This window comes from Penaeus vannamei, chromosome 22, assembly GCF_042767895.1.
Source record: "Penaeus vannamei isolate JL-2024 chromosome 22, ASM4276789v1, whole genome shotgun sequence".
Classification (NCBI taxonomy): domain Eukaryota; kingdom Metazoa; phylum Arthropoda; class Malacostraca; order Decapoda; family Penaeidae; genus Penaeus; species Penaeus vannamei.
Window position 1 is genome coordinate 15,405,124 of NC_091570.1, and position 15,586 is coordinate 15,420,709.

Sequence of the window (15,586 nt, forward strand, 5' to 3'; positions counted from 1 at the left end):
CGTGTGCTTGTGCTTGCGCGTGAGCGTGAGCGTTTGCATGTGTGAGTGTGAGTATATCTGCGTGCATGTGTTTCTGTACGTTCTAAAATCGTTTTAACGTCACACGATTAAGAAGGAAATTCGGACCAACTAAAACATCAACACCAATAACAACAGGAAAAAAAACTGATGATTTAAAAAGAAAAAAATACGTACACCTGGGGAAGGACGTGTCATAAACCGTGTCGTTGGAGAGCAGGTTATCGAAGGTTATGGTGACGACGGGATGGGCCGACGACATCTCCAGGTGGGTCATGAGTGGCACCTTCTGGTTTGGCACTCCGGTCGCGACCACGGTCCACCGGCCGTTCGGGTCCTCCTCAACCTCCACGTGGATGTCTACCAGTTTCTTCCACGTCTCGAGCTGATGTGGAAGAAGCGGCATTTAAGTCCAAAGTCAAGACTTGTAGATGTGATGAATTGTGTGGAATTCATGATGAACAGATTGCAACAGGAACAACGAAGGGAAGGGCAAGAAACACACGAATATATGTTTTCTTGCCCTTCCCTTCGTTGTTCCTGTTGCAATGTGATGAATTATGAATATTAAGCAATAAGCATTTTATTTAATCGTTTAATTGGCTATAAATCGCCAAAGTCCTGTGTCTCGGTGTGTATGTTATGGATTATCTAAAGAATTGGATGTTGCATGGAGAGGAAAGATAATAGGTATAATACAATGGACAAAACAAAGTACAGTGTCGAGATGTGAAGTCGACTGGATAAGCGATTCTTGATAAAATATACTGATAAATAGAAAATGAAATAAGAATAATTTCACTACCCTTTCGACGCCGGATCAGGCATAAATGGAAATAAGGGAAGGGCATACCATGGGGGTTCGAATAGATCCTTTTCCAGTGTCAGTAACTCGCAAATAAGACGACTATTGTTTCCAATATAAAAAGAAAAAACATCAACCTGCACTCTACAATACATTGATTCGCCTTTTTTTCGTTTAATTTCTAATCACCAGCCACGTAACACTTATAATTTCCATACATCTAATACTTATGAAACACTTATACAATATTTTCAGTGCTTTACACCACCTTATTATATTTTCTTCTTAATTTTCTCTAAAAAGAAGAAACAATGAATCGGAGTTACCAACTGTTCATTTTTCCCAATACTACACGTAATAGTCACTCGCCGAAGCATACAACTCAACCAGTACTCAATACTCCAATTCACCGTCTCTCTATTGTTATCATAACTATCTCTATTGTTCTTCTAATAATCTGACTCTTAACACTTTTAAGTATTCTTAAAACTCATACATAACAGCATTTCCTATCGCTTTAAACCTTTATATCATGTTTATCTCAAAAGAAACAACGAGTCCTCCATCGTATAGAGTGAGTTGCCAGCTGGCCCTTTTTCCCGAGACTATATAAAGCAATCACTCACCGAAGCATGCACAGTCTTCTGCATGCGATCGAGGGCAGCCAGGAGCTTGGCTGTCTGGTCGTGGCCGGTGATGTTAGTGTAGAGGAAGTTCTGGAGGAGGGCGTACTTGCCTCCGCCCAGGGTCAGGGAGCCGTTGGTTCGAAGCTCTAACCTGTTGGGAAGGATGGCGGGTTATTCCAAGGGCCATTTACTTTCTCTCTCTTTTGTTACGGTATTGATACTGGTAATAATAATAATAGTAATAGCAGTACAATGATAGTGATAATAATAATGACAATAATAGTGATTATGATAATAATAATAATAATAGTGATAACAACAAACTAATAATGATAATAACAAAAAACAAAAATAATGATAATGATAATAATGCTAATAATAACAATAATAGTATCAATGATAATAACAACAATAATACAAACAATTATACTAATAATGATAACAATAATAATATCAATAACAACAATGTAAACAATGATGATAATAATAAAAATGCAAATAATGATGACAATTACAAAAATAGTAAACCATAAATATTACAACTGACAAATAGATATACATTTAGGTGCATATATATGTAACTTAGCATACATACACACACTGCGACAAATGTGAAAATACAAATGAAAATAAATTACTCCAGAATGCAAGAATGTAAAAGTGAAACGTCGATCACATATTCTTGCATTGTAGAAGTAATCATTTTCACGTGTACAATATATAAACTTTATAACTAAGTACTTGTATAGTTTACCTTTCCATTCATACTATTTCTACACAGAATTGATCATTTGCTCTGAACTAATCCTAATCCTCAGAAAGAATTAAATGTAGAATAAAACATTTTTACATATACTATCTCTACACTTCATTACAATTTATTTGTAGACTTAGTGATTTTCAGTGACATATTTCCTGCACTTTGGCGCAACGTAATTGTAGAATTAATCATATTCATTCACACTATATTTACTCTTCAATACAACGGAACTATAGACATATATTTTCACAGATAATTCCTACACTAATGCGCTATGTAATTACAAAATGAATCCTTTGTATTCATCCTCTCTCTACATTTCAGTACTACGTAAATAAAAAAAACGAACCGTTTTATTCATAACATTTCAACACCAGAAATTTTCATTCATAAAGTTTCAACACCTCAGCATTACACAATGAATAATCTACATTCATAAAATTTCAAAGTAGCGTAAACAACCACGATACGCACTGCGAGGCCTGGTGCCCGAGGGACGCCTTGGTACTGAAGAGCGCTGCGCCTTCGTGTGTTGTGTCCCTCGTGACGAACAGCTCCCCGATGACGTCATGGTGCTCTTCAGGAGAATATTGGAGCTTCATAATAAAGGCCAAGAGTTCCCGGATGTTCTGGCGTAGCTCAGCGCTCAGTTTGATGTCCTGGAAGAGTGGGGTTTGTTGAGGTGCGTTTGCTAATCTAGATTTATTTCTGATCGTTTTATAATTATCATTATTATCTCCACCAAGGCAGGTTACGGCTTTTGGTATTGCTGGTTAGTTAATTAGCTTTGTTTGTTTGTTGGACAGTAGGATAACTCAAAAAGTTGTGAACAGATTTTTATGGATTTTTTACCAGAGGTGTGTCTTAGCCTAACTTGAGGTGAATGATCCAAATAGCGTAGTCATGCAGGGGGCACCTACCTCCTCCAGGAGAGGGTGAGAGAAACTGACGAAGGCCTTGTGGAGCTTGCTGGGGCTGACGCTTTCGTCCGCCCACTGCAGCCGACCCAAGATCTCCTCCTCGCCGCTGCCATTGAAGTTTTACAGCGTTAGTTACTCTCCAGTAATAATAACTTCTTCGAGGTGAATATAATTGGAAACGCACACACACACGCACACATACACGCACACACACATGCACACATGCACACACACGCACATACACGCACACACACACACACACACACACACACACACACACACACACACACACACACACACACACACACACACACCCTCTCTCTCTCCCCTCTTACTCCCTCTCTCTCTCCCTCTCTCCCTCTCTCTCTCTCTCGTACTCCCTCTCTCTCTCTCTCGTACTCCCTCTCTCTCTCTCTCTTACTCCCTCTCTCTCTCTCCCGTACTCCCTCTCTCTCTCTCCCGTACTCCCTCTCTCTCTCCCTCTTACTCCCTATATCTCTCCCTCTTACTCCCCTCTCTCTCCTTTTACTCTCTCTCTCACTCCCTCTTACTCTCTCTCTCACTCCCTTTTACTCCCTCTCTCTCTCTCCCTCTTATTCCCTCTCTCTCTCTCTCTCCCTCTTACTCCCTCTATCTCTCTCCCTCTTACTCCCTCTCTCTCTCCCTCTTACTCTCTCTCTCACTCCCTCTTACTCTCTCTCTCACTCCCTCTCCCTCTCCCTAACCCTCACTCTCTCCCTTACCCTTACCCTCATTTTCTCCCTTACCCTCACCCGCATTCTCTCCCTTATCCTCACCCGCATTATCTCCCTTATCCTCACCCTCATTCTCTCCCTTATCCTCGCCCTCATTCTCTCCCTTACCCTCACCCTCATTCTCTCCCTTACCCTCACCTTCTTTATCTCCCTTACCCTCACCCTCTCCTTCTCCGTTCATTCTCTCTCTTACCCTCACCCTCACCCTCTCACACTCACACTCACACTCACACACTCACACACTCACACACAACCCCTCCTTACCTTGGGCTGTCACCGTCCCAGTTGAATTTCACGAAAGCGTCGATGTTCTTCCTCGACCTCTTGTAAGACCCGTCGAGGAGGACAGTGCGGTAGGGCTGCGAGAACTTGCCCTTCAGCTTGTGCTCCTTGGTGAATCCCTGGGAAGACGAGAAGAAGAGTTGTCAAGGAGGATATGAAGTGAAGTCAAGGAGGAGATGAAGGGACGTCAAGGAGGATATGAAGTCAAGTCAAGGAGGATATGAAGTGAAGTCAAGGAGGAGATGAAGGGACGTCAAGGAGGATATGCAGTGAAGTCAAGGAGGATATGAAGTGAAGTCAAGGAGGAGATGAAGGGACGTCAAGGAGGATATGCAGTGAAGTCAAGGAGGATATGAAGTGAAGTCAAGGAGGAGATGAAGGGACGTCAAGGAGGATATGCAGTGAAGTCAAGGAGGATATGCAGTGAAGTCAAGGAGGATATGCAGTGAAGTCAAGGAGGATATGCAGTGAAGTCAAGTAGGAGATGAAGGGATATCAAGGTTAAAAAAAAAGATGTCAAAGATGATAAGAAGGGATGTCGAAGATGAAAAAGAGGGATGTTTTTGAAGTCAAGAGATGTCAGAGATGCCAAGATGAGATGTCGATGATAAGAGATGTCAAATACGGCAAGGCGATATGTTAAAAACGATAAAAAGTGATGTCAAAGACGGTAAGGTAAGGGAATGACATTGTGCATGATTAGTATGAGAATACTTCTCTTTATAAAAAGAAAAATTTTGTCTCCTTTTTATCTTATCTTATTAAGATATAAGAATATTTTGATTTACTTCATTTTCTATGGCAGTTACTGAAATACCACAACTTTAAAATATGCAAAGTAGAAAAAAAATAAATAAACGATAAAAGACTACAATCCACTCATTTCTTTCTATCACAACTACAAAACGAACCAAAACATAAAAAAAACAAGACAACAGCAAAAGACAAACACTACTTCTAAAAATACCACAGCCCCTGAGACCCACCCTCGACATGTCCTCCCAGACGATGTTGAACTCGATCCTCTCCTGCTCAGACCACGAAAGAAGGAAGTCCATGCTGAAGTTCCTTGACGTCAGCACATATCCTGCGGCCAAGACGATCTCCCGGCCGAGAGCATTACCTGCAACACACGGGGCGGATGGAATAGGCTCTTTTAGTGTGTGTTGCGGGAGTGGGGGAGAGGGTGATGTGAAGGAGGGAGGGAGGGTTGGAGGGTAGGAGGAGCCACAAATAATGACGGAGATGAAAGGCGGGATGGGATGGGGAGGGATGGGTGGGAAAGAGGGAGGAAGGAAAGAGGGAAGGAGGTAGATATAACGAGTATTAATATCGGGAAAACTGACATACAACGCACGGAGGAAAGAAAAGTTAAAGGAGGGAAGGAATGGAGGATGAGAGAGATGGAAAGCAGAAGAATGTAGAAAGGAGAGAGAGAGAGAGAGAGAGAGAGAGAGAGAGAGAGAGAGAGAGAGAGAGAGGGAGAGAGAGAGAGAGAGAGAGGGAGGGAGAGAGAGAGAGAGACAGAGAGAGAGAGAGAGAGAGAGAGAGCGAGAGGGAGAGAGAGAGAGAGAGAGGGAGAGAGAGAGAGAGAGAGAGAGAGAGGGAGGGAGGGAGGGAGGGAGGGAGGGAGGGAGGGAGGGAGGGAGGGAGGGAGAGAGAGAGAGAGAGAGAGAGAGAGAGAGAGAGAGAGAGAGAGAGAGAGAGAGAGAGAGAGAGAGAGAGAGAGAGAGAGAGAGAGAGAGAGAGAGAGAGAGAGAGAGCATGAGAGAGCATGAGAGAGCATGAGAGAGCATGACAGAAAAAAAACACGTCCTCGAAGTGGAAATAAGTATTCTGGTCCCTGCCATACCTTTGACAGAGAAATGTCTTCCCGACTGAGCAGAATTATGGGCAAAGGAGACGCTAATTCGACTATCATCGTTCTGCAAATCATACAGTTCCAGTGTTGTCACTCTCTGGAAAAGACAAAAAACATTACCTAATGAGCATCCGTATCAAACATCCCACAAAAAATACTTCAAAAACTTCAAAATTGTCCCATAGATCTCATAAAGGTCTCCCGCAAAAACTCCTTCACGATATATTTCAATTCTTCCATTAAAAAAAATGAAGCTAAAACAATCGACGCCAGAGCCTAATAGTTACACGTATAAATCACCACCAAACAAAAATCTCATAAAACATAAAACAAAACAAAAAAATATAACCAAATAAATAAGATACGTTAATAAATCAACCAAAACAACTGACGATTATTTTTTCTTTAAATGAAGAATTTCAACCGAATCAGCCAATCGCCGACCCACCTCCCGCTCGGTGTCGGACTTTTGCTTGGTCTCCTTGGTCGACGAGATACCGAAGGGCCACAGGAAGTTGTCGAACTCAAACGACGTCCTCTGCTTCAGGATGCCGTCGCTCAGCACCACGGTCACGCGATCGGCCTTCACGCTCATGGCGAGGACACCGTAGGACACGCCCATCACCACCCGCACGTCGCCGCTCGAAGGGAACTGGTTGGGAAGGAGGGAGGGGCGGCTTTGAATGCGTCGGTCAAGGAGGGTTGGTAGGTGGATGGTGTTGGAAGGGTGAAGGATATCCGATGGGTGAAGGATGTTTAGTGGCTTAAGAATGTTGGAAGGGTAAAGGATGTTTGATGGACGAAGGATGTTGGAAAGGTCAAGGAGGCTTGATAAGACGTATATAATCTCTTGAGTTGAATGTGAATGGAAAGATTCTCGGCCAGGTGATTAGATCTTGTGGCTACAGTATTATTTGATATATTGATATATGCCAGACTCACACAGTTATGATTTAAACTAATGCCATGAGGAAAAAATGTGTTTTTAGATTAATTACCAATAAATGGATGTTTTGTTAGTTTTAAATCTCCATCTATCACATAACCAACGATATGTTCACGGCAAAATACGCTACAATCATAAGATAGAGTATATTAATGTGAACACATCGAAGCAAAATAAACACAGGAAGACGACCCAAAACACCTTGCATCGTCTTGCATCCCATACCTTGAACTCATAGCTAATCTGCACAGGCTTGCCCATCGTAAAGGAACCTGTTACTTGGAGCGCCCCTTGGTGTCCAGACTCTAAGAAGTTATGCTTGAGGGAGGCGTGGACGGGATTACGTTCCCAGGGTGACGTCGAGTTGTGCTTGGAGGGCCACTCTAAATGGTAGTCGCCCTCGTAGCCATCCATCGTCAGTTCCTGCAGGTGTGCTTTCGTTAGGATTTACGTACTGTGTGGTTACTGCTGGATATTCCTTCATATAAGATATTCCTATTGGATTTTTTTATTGATTTGCTTCATTATCGCCGTACTAAATGATATGCAATACCTAAAAAAAATCCCTTGGTCTTAAAATCTACCCTTTTGTATTGCAAAAACTCAAATTTCCTCCAACTTACTTGCTTAAAGTTGAGTGTCAGTGGCTGCTTGTCCCACTTCAGAGTTGACGAGACGGTGATCTCTCCATCTCCAGCCGGGAATCCATTGGCCAGCATGTTACCCTTGATACTGGTCACTTCTGGGCCGGTTTCCATGTTCACGCTGCGTTAGGGGGGGGGCGGGAGGGGGCTTAAAATATTATACGCAGAAGAAAAAGTAATGTTCTCTAAGAAATAAAAAGAATATTATCTGAGAATTAAACTATTTCTGTTTTCAATTCCTTAAAAACGGATGAGTGTAGAAACTAAAAAAAAAGGATTGTCAGTCTTATTACAAATGTATCTCCAATTAGATTACGCGATAAGAACAAAAAATGGTGCAATAATCTCATGTACTGCATAGTAACCATCATTACCGCAGACCATGCGAATGCGGTGGTGAAGCCTTGATCCGGATTAAGATGTCTGTACCTTACTTATTCGCCATAACAACATCTCCACTTGTGTTTAGTCTTAAAAATCTATTATATATATATACATACATATATAATATATATATATATATATATATATATATATATATATATATATATATTTCATCGTGGTATACAGGCAATCATTAATTACTAACTCCAACTAACACCAAAATCATGGTTGCAGGGTCGCATTCGTATCATTTGCGGAAATGGCGATAACCTTGATCAACTGCCACGCCACAGATTTGCACAAATATTCCTGCTTTGATAAAGTTTGAGCTTCATCATGGATAATTCTTAATGTTTGCAATGATCTAATTCATAACCTATAAACACGTATAACTCTCGAATCAGCAGACGAACACAAGATTATGAATCAATGAACCGTTTCATGACACAACGAACTATTGCATGACTCACTGAATCATATCATGACTTCAACGAATCCATTCCATGACTCTAAAAACTCTTTAATGATTCACTGAATCATTCCATAACTTCATGGATCATTTCATGACTCAAAGAACCATTTCAAGTCTCAATAAACTATTTCGGGACTCAACGAACCATTTCATAATCCGGCGAAGCGTTTCACATCCAAGCAAAAAAAAATGTCCCCCTATAAACGCCAACTCACGTGAACCAGTGTCGTCCTTCGCGAGTTTCGTAATGAATATCCGCTTGGTTCTTGTTCCATCCCTTGACCATGGGAAGGTCCAGGGTGACCTTCCCGTCCATGGCGTTGTCGGAGAACACGAAGCCCGAGTGGAGCACGACCTTCTGGGGGTCGGACGAGCCGCGCTTCCAGTCCAGGGTCCCGGTCAGGTTCAGCTCGCTGCCCTTTTTCCGCATCTGAGGCGAGGTTTATTTAATTATTTTTTTTATTCCATTTATTACAATGGATATTATTTTTACTGTGGCATACTGCCTGTTTATTTGCTTCTAAGGTAACGCCTGTGTGTGTGTATGTGTGTGTATGTGTGTGTGTGTGTGTGTGTGTGTGTGTGTGTGTGTGTGTGTGTGTGTGTGTGTGTGTGTGTGTGTGTGTGTGTGTGTGTGTGTGTGTGTGTGTGTGTGTGCGTGCGTGCGTGCGTGCGTGCGTGCGTGCGTGCGTGCGTGCGTGCGTGCGTGCGTGCGTGCGTGCGTGCGTGCGTGTGTGCGTGCGTGCGTGCGTGTGTGCGTGCGTGCGTGCGTGCGTGCGTGCGTGCGTGTGTGCGTGCGTGTGTGCGTGCGTGTGTGCGTGCGTGCGTGCGTGTGCCTGTGTGTTTATTGATAGATATAAAAGGTGGCGTCGCCTTCATGCACTTGTTATCCACACAGACACACACTTAAACATACGTGCATGTGTGTTTGTGTGTATACGTGTGCGTGCGCGTGGGTGTTGATAGACACATACGCGCAGATATGTATCATACATGAACTCATCTTATAAAAACAAGAGGACGCAGGATAAAAAAAATCCATTACCCGGGTGAAAACCGAGTCACGTCGCCACAGACTCACCTCTCCCGCGAAGCTGTAGCGTGACCTGGTGAGATCGAGGGTGATGGTGGGCTTGATGACCTGGAAGTCGTCGTAGTGCTCCCCGATGGCCGTGAACGAGATGGGGTCAGCTCCCGGCCACAGCAGGTATAGACTGAGCTCTCCCGGGTCGTAGGTCACCTGCCGCACTATGCCCTTCACGACCAGGTGGCTGGGGAGCGGGGAAGGAGGGGGGAGGTTCAGGGATTTTGCATCATGGCGTGAGTGGGCGAGTACTCGATCATTTTCGTTTTCTTGTCTTTTATTACACTAAATGAATTGCAAAACAATTCACTGTGTTGATGCGGACACTACACGGATATGGTTTGTGTAGTGTTTTTTCTATCATTACACGGAACCTACATCATATAGCAATCGCGTTGTCTCCACAGCTATTAAAACAGAACATACATCAAAGGAAAAAAAATCTACTTGGTGAAAAGTTTACCGAAGGCGAAGGACTTACTCCCAATACTCCTGGTTACTCTTGAAGTCAACCGCGCACGTCACGTCGATGGTGTCCTGAGTGAAGCCGTTGGTCAACTGAAGCTCAAGGGTGTAGAACCTGTCGGGTCCCTGATCCTGTGGCATCGTCAGGGAAAGCGTCCCTTCGATCTCGCTGAAGGAGAGCTTCCTAAAGGTCATCTCGAGGTTTCCGGAACCCACGGTCGTGCCCCAGCCCAGAATCAGTTTGTACGGAATTCTTCGCCTGTGAGGGGAGGAGGGTGGGCGTTATCCACATAGTGTGTTATCGGAGAGGCACTTCTACAAGTTTGGGTTTTTCGGTAATAACAGTCTACGAATTTGAAGTTTAGCCATGTTTAGCAGTGAAAAGCTAATATCAAATTTATCCACCTTTTATCTGCAAATACACGATCTTTAGCATATCGAAGTATAAATAACACATTTAAAAAAGAAAAAAATACTAGCCCATAATCTAATAACGTTTACTACATTCACACCAAAGTCCCAACCCTTTCACAAAATGTACCCAAAGAAAAAAAAAAAATGATCAAAACCAGCAGAGCCTTTCTCCTCTTGACCTGACCTCAATTCAACGTTGAACTTGACCTCCTGGAAGCCCTGGTGCGGGGTCGTCACGTGGAAGGTGAGCTTGAAGGGCTGGCGGCGCGTGTTGGTGAGCCCCGTCTGGAGGGTGTAGCGCGACTCCTGGGACCCCGACTGGCGCGACACCTGGTGGGAGGGGTGGGAGGTTAAAGGATGGCGGCGTTTCAGCTTTTGGGGTTTGATTGGTGATTAGAATTGGGTTTTCGAGGTTGGAATGGCGAAAGCGGGAGGTAAAATGATGGCGGAATTTCGTTTTTTGCGGTTAGAATGGTGAAAGGGGGAGGTAAAATGACGGACGTTTTGAGGTCAGAATGGAGAAAGTGGGAGGTAAAATCACGGCGAAATTAGGGTTTCCAGGATAGAATGGTGAAAGCGGGAGGTAAAATGACAGCGGAATTTCGGTTTCCGAGGTTAGACTGATGGAATTGGTTGGATAAATGATGGCGCAATTGAGGTTTTTGAAGTAAGAGTACTGATACTGAGAGGTTAAATAATGGGTGAGTTAGGGTTTCGAGGTTAGAATGGTGAACGTGGGAGGTAAAATTGTGGCGGAATTTCGGTTTCTGAGGCCAGAATGGTGAAATTAGGTAAAATGACGGCCGAGTTATGGCTTTTGAGGTCAGGATGGTGAAACTGAGTAAAATGACGGCGGAATTTCGGTTTAGAGGTTAGAATGGCAAAATTGGGAGGTAAAATGATGGCGGCATTATGGGTTTGAGGTTAACATGGCAAAATTGTGAGGTAAATGAAATGAATGAAATAAAATGAATAAATATGAACACCAAAATATAAATGAATCAAACAAATTAAAATAAACGAAATAAATTGAATGAATGTGAACACCCAAATATAAATGAATTAAATAAATTAGATAAACAAAATAAACGAAACAAATCCCCACCCACCTCGACATTGACGTCCCACTCGTCGTCGCTTTGGTACTTCCAGAAGAGCGTGCCCTGGTAGACCCTCCCGGCGCCCTCCAACACCAGCTGGTTCCTGTAGCCGCCTTGCTGGGCCTTCCCCTCTAGGCGAAGGGCTGAGCGTTCCAGGTCCTCCCACGGCGTCTCCAGCGTGCCGTCGAACTGATCGGGAGGATCGAGGGGAATTGGTCATGTGTGCTTTGCTTGGGGGCGTGGAAGCGGATATGCATGCAAACATGCACAGACAGGTACAGGCTCACACGCACTCACACATTCACACGGACACATGCTCTCGCGTACACGCACACGAACACGCAGACACACACCCACCCACACCCACACACACACATACGTACACAAAAAATCCATATATCCCTCTAAAATGGATCCAACATGCCCTAACATTATCATCAATCTATAAATAGCATCAAATAAAAATAAAAAATAAACACCCACATCCCTTGAAAAAAGAAACCCCCAAAGTAGTTTTTTTTTTAAGTATAAAAATGTAAAAAAAAAAAAAAATAGAAAACAAAAAAAGTTTAGAAAAGTAAAAAAAAAGGTAAAAAGAGCCTCTTACCATCTGGATGAACTGATCCTGGAACTTGATGGTGGCGTCGAGTTTGATGTCCTTCTCGCCCCAGCCGAAGTTGGCCGCCAGATGGGACTTCACGACGTCGAGGGCAGTCAGCTTCCACATAAAGCTGCCGGTCCTGAAGGAAGGTGAGGGCGAGTTTCAAGGTCATTTGTCGAGAGTTTGGTGCGGTTGAAGGTGGTGATGATGATGGTGGTGATGATGGTGATGATGATGATGATGGTGGTGATGTTGCCTGGTGGTGATTTTGCTAAGAATGGTGGCGATCGTAGTAGTGATGTTTTTTTAAAGTGGAATTGAACGTTTTCTTTTTCTTGAGTTTTTTGATAAATACGAGTTTGCTTTTGATAACTATATTTAGTTTTGTCAGGGATTATTCAATTTCTAAAAAAAATAAATAAACAACGTGCAGGAAACTAAACATGAGTCAAGTGAATTTACAAATTACTAAATAAATCTGAAATCAAATATAAAAAAAATCAAAATGAAAAATAACGAAAGTACAAAATCCTTCCACCTTAACATAAGTCAAATAAACAAAATGCAGCAGTGAAATACGTATTCATTGTAATACAAGTCAAATACAGTAACGCAATACGTATCAACAACCCGGCGCCGATCACCGTACCGGAAGGGTTCGAAGGGCGAGGAGAAGGACCCACTGAGGTTCCTGGTGGTCCCTCTGGCCTGGAACTGGAACACGCCGCCCTTCGTGGTGCTGAGCCGGCCGTTGAAGTGGCCCTCCTCGTCCACGGTCGGCAGGCTGTACTCGCACATGAAGTCCAGGTTTTCGTACCCTTCTACGGGCGTGTCCATCGCCACCTGCAGCTCTCCGGCGTCGACGCGAGGGAAGCTCCCCATCACAGAGAGCTGGTGGAAATGGTGGATATGGTTAGCGTATGTTAGGGCTGATCAAATGGTCTTTTGTTCAAGAGGTCCCGGACTGAAGTTGTCCGCTAGGTGAATCAGGCTATTAATTAGGGCTCTAAAATCTGGGGGCGCCGTAAAAACTGTAAGAATCAGAATCAGTATTTTTCTTAGAGTGTGTCAGAATAGTAAGTTTCGTTAGCCTAGGAAACCGTTAGTTGAAATTGCTACCTTTTGCGAGGGAATTATCTGTTCTTTATATTATATGTTGGGGCGGCCATTAAAAAGGTTCTCCCTGCCCTTCGGATACTCTCACGCTTGCTCTTAGAGAAATCTTCATGTGATACGGACAAATTATAAATATTCTTAACCACGTCATCTCCCCCTTTCTATTGCCTCCACACACACACATACCTTGGTAGTGACATCAGTCTGGGAGGAGAAAGTGAGGTTGACCTCGGCCGCCGGTTCCCAGAAGATGGAGCCAACCGCCTCCAGGGTCGCGTCGCTTAGCCGTTCGTCCAGTGACTGAAGGGGCAACACCGCCTTCGCCTGCCCCTGCAGCCCGTTGCCCTTCATCTACAAGACGTGAGAGGTTTGTCAAGAAATATCGGTATTATAACGAAGCCATTATTGATATCTTTATTTTTTCGTATTTCACGTCATGAGCTTTGGTCTAATCCTTTAAAAAATATAGTAATAAAAAGCGGTAGATCAAATAATTAAATAAAAAAGATGAAAAATTAAATAAAATAATAAATACTAACCAAAAAACAAAATATGCAGCAATACACACAAAAAAAAAATACTAAAAAAAAAAACTTCTCCCGAAATATTGCACACGAGACCGAAAACCAGAGTCGATCTACCTCCGTTTCCAGACTGAGCCTGACTTGCTTGGTGGGACCGTACTTCATGGTGAGGTCGTACTTGACCTCCGAGGACGTGGTGTTGTCGCAGAGGTCGAGGACGACTGTGTGCAGCTCTGGCAAGGGCGTGTAGAGTTCGAAGGCGATGCGCAGGCGGGGAAGCTGCCCTTGCTCGTAGCTGGCGCCGAGGCCATACTGAGAGGAATCGAACAAGTGTTAGCAGAACGTTTAGTGCATTGTCTCTTAAGAAACGAACGCGTGATAAAGTTATAAAGTAGCTGATACTATTTTTCGACTTGAAATATAAATTTTGCCGGGTCAGTAAATGTGTTTTGTACTTTTTTATTAGATTTGTGTATGAGTGTGTGTGTGTGTGTGTGTGTGTGTGTGTGTGTGTGTGTGTGTGTGTGTGTGTGTGTGTGTGTGTGTGTGTGTGTGTGCGTGTGCGTGTGCGTGTGCGTGTGCGTGTGCGTGTGCGTGTGCGTGTGCGTGTGCGTGTGCGTGTGCGTGTGCGTGTGTGGGTGCGTGTGTGGGTGCGTGTGCGGGTGTGCGTGTGCGTATGTACATGTAGCAACGACGTCTAGCATACCTTCCTCTCCCCGATCTGGCCATAGATCCTCGGATTGACCCGTACCTCAGGATCAAGTGTAAACAAGTTCCTGACCTCGCCTGTAATAACCTGCAACAAAAAACATTCAACATTTACGTACATATGTGACCACAATGGATATTCAGCGTCACGAGGGAAAAAAGATACATCCTTGTGAATTTTATACTGTTGATATATCGAGGGATTGAGAAAATTGGTTCCCTTCCGCCAAACCTTCCTTTTCCTAATGCTGTTTTAAAAAAATGAACCAAAATATCCTCAAATATATCTTTTGCGATCAGCTTTGCGTTAATCTGATCTTTAAAATCATTAAACACATTAGATCATTGTACATTGCACATACAAAAGAAAATCTGAATAACTGTCTCTCTTCTCTACTTTAATTTATCATTTAGAACTACACGGAATAGCACAACACAAATAATAACTCAAATCTTTCTCCCTTCTCTATTCCAAAATAAGAGAAAAAAAAAGAAAAAAAAATCGAAATAGCCCCACGCCCCCGCCTGACCTCGTATCCCGGGAAGGGCGTGAGGATGGTGCAGCTGACGAGGAAGTCCGAAAGCGAGGTCACTTGGCCGAGGACGACGAAGCCGGCGTCAACCTTGTCGTTCCACTTGACCCGCGCCTCCGTCTGAAAAAATAAGGAGGGGGATAAGGAGTTATATGGTTTCGATTTAATGTTGGTTCGTATTTTTTTCCTTTTTTTTAATCTATTTATTCTTCCCTTTTCTCTCTCTCCTTATTCTTATTCTCTATCTCTCTCTTTCTGTCTTTTTTTCTTTCCCCTTACCTCAATATGCTTCCCCTCACCTTAATATACTTCCCCTCTGCTTACTTTGCTTCCCTCCACCTAAATATACTTCCCCTCACCTCAATAAGTTTCCCCTCACCTTAATATGCTTCCCTTACCTCAATACGTTTCCCCTCACCTCCACAAACTCCCCCTCACCTTAATGTTCTCCTCTTCACCTCAATATTCTCCCCCTCACCTCATTAAGTTACCCCTCACCTTAATATACTTCTGCTCACCTTAACATGCTTCCCCTCACCTTAATGTACTTCCCTCACCTCAAAATACT

At 43.4% G+C, this 15,586-nt stretch overlaps 1 protein-coding gene across 2 annotated transcripts in view; it reads right to left on the minus strand.

The window, feature by feature from the left end:
- LOC113808741 (uncharacterized) overlaps positions 1–15,586 on the minus strand; it is a 98,795-nt gene that overhangs the window by 24,030 nt on the left and 59,179 nt on the right. For both annotated transcript variants that reach the window (XM_070136665.1, XM_070136666.1), the window contains exons 40-60: positions 15,016–15,138; positions 14,484–14,573; positions 13,895–14,089; positions 13,440–13,604; positions 12,787–13,028; positions 12,144–12,276; positions 11,546–11,725; positions 10,621–10,766; positions 10,039–10,281; positions 9,555–9,744; positions 8,689–8,903; positions 7,597–7,738; positions 7,199–7,396; positions 6,476–6,679; positions 6,019–6,124; positions 5,153–5,289; positions 4,149–4,285; positions 3,130–3,235; positions 2,684–2,868; positions 1,450–1,600; positions 196–403 (exon numbers count right to left, since the gene is read on the minus strand). In XM_070136665.1, the coding sequence (XP_069992766.1) occupies positions 196–403; positions 1,450–1,600; positions 2,684–2,868; positions 3,130–3,235; positions 4,149–4,285; positions 5,153–5,289; positions 6,019–6,124; positions 6,476–6,679; positions 7,199–7,396; positions 7,597–7,738; positions 8,689–8,903; positions 9,555–9,744; positions 10,039–10,281; positions 10,621–10,766; positions 11,546–11,725; positions 12,144–12,276; positions 12,787–13,028; positions 13,440–13,604; positions 13,895–14,089; positions 14,484–14,573; positions 15,016–15,138 (3,496 nt within the window). The remainder of the gene's footprint in view (positions 1–195; positions 404–1,449; positions 1,601–2,683; positions 2,869–3,129; positions 3,236–4,148; positions 4,286–5,152; positions 5,290–6,018; positions 6,125–6,475; positions 6,680–7,198; positions 7,397–7,596; positions 7,739–8,688; positions 8,904–9,554; positions 9,745–10,038; positions 10,282–10,620; positions 10,767–11,545; positions 11,726–12,143; positions 12,277–12,786; positions 13,029–13,439; positions 13,605–13,894; positions 14,090–14,483; positions 14,574–15,015; positions 15,139–15,586) is intronic.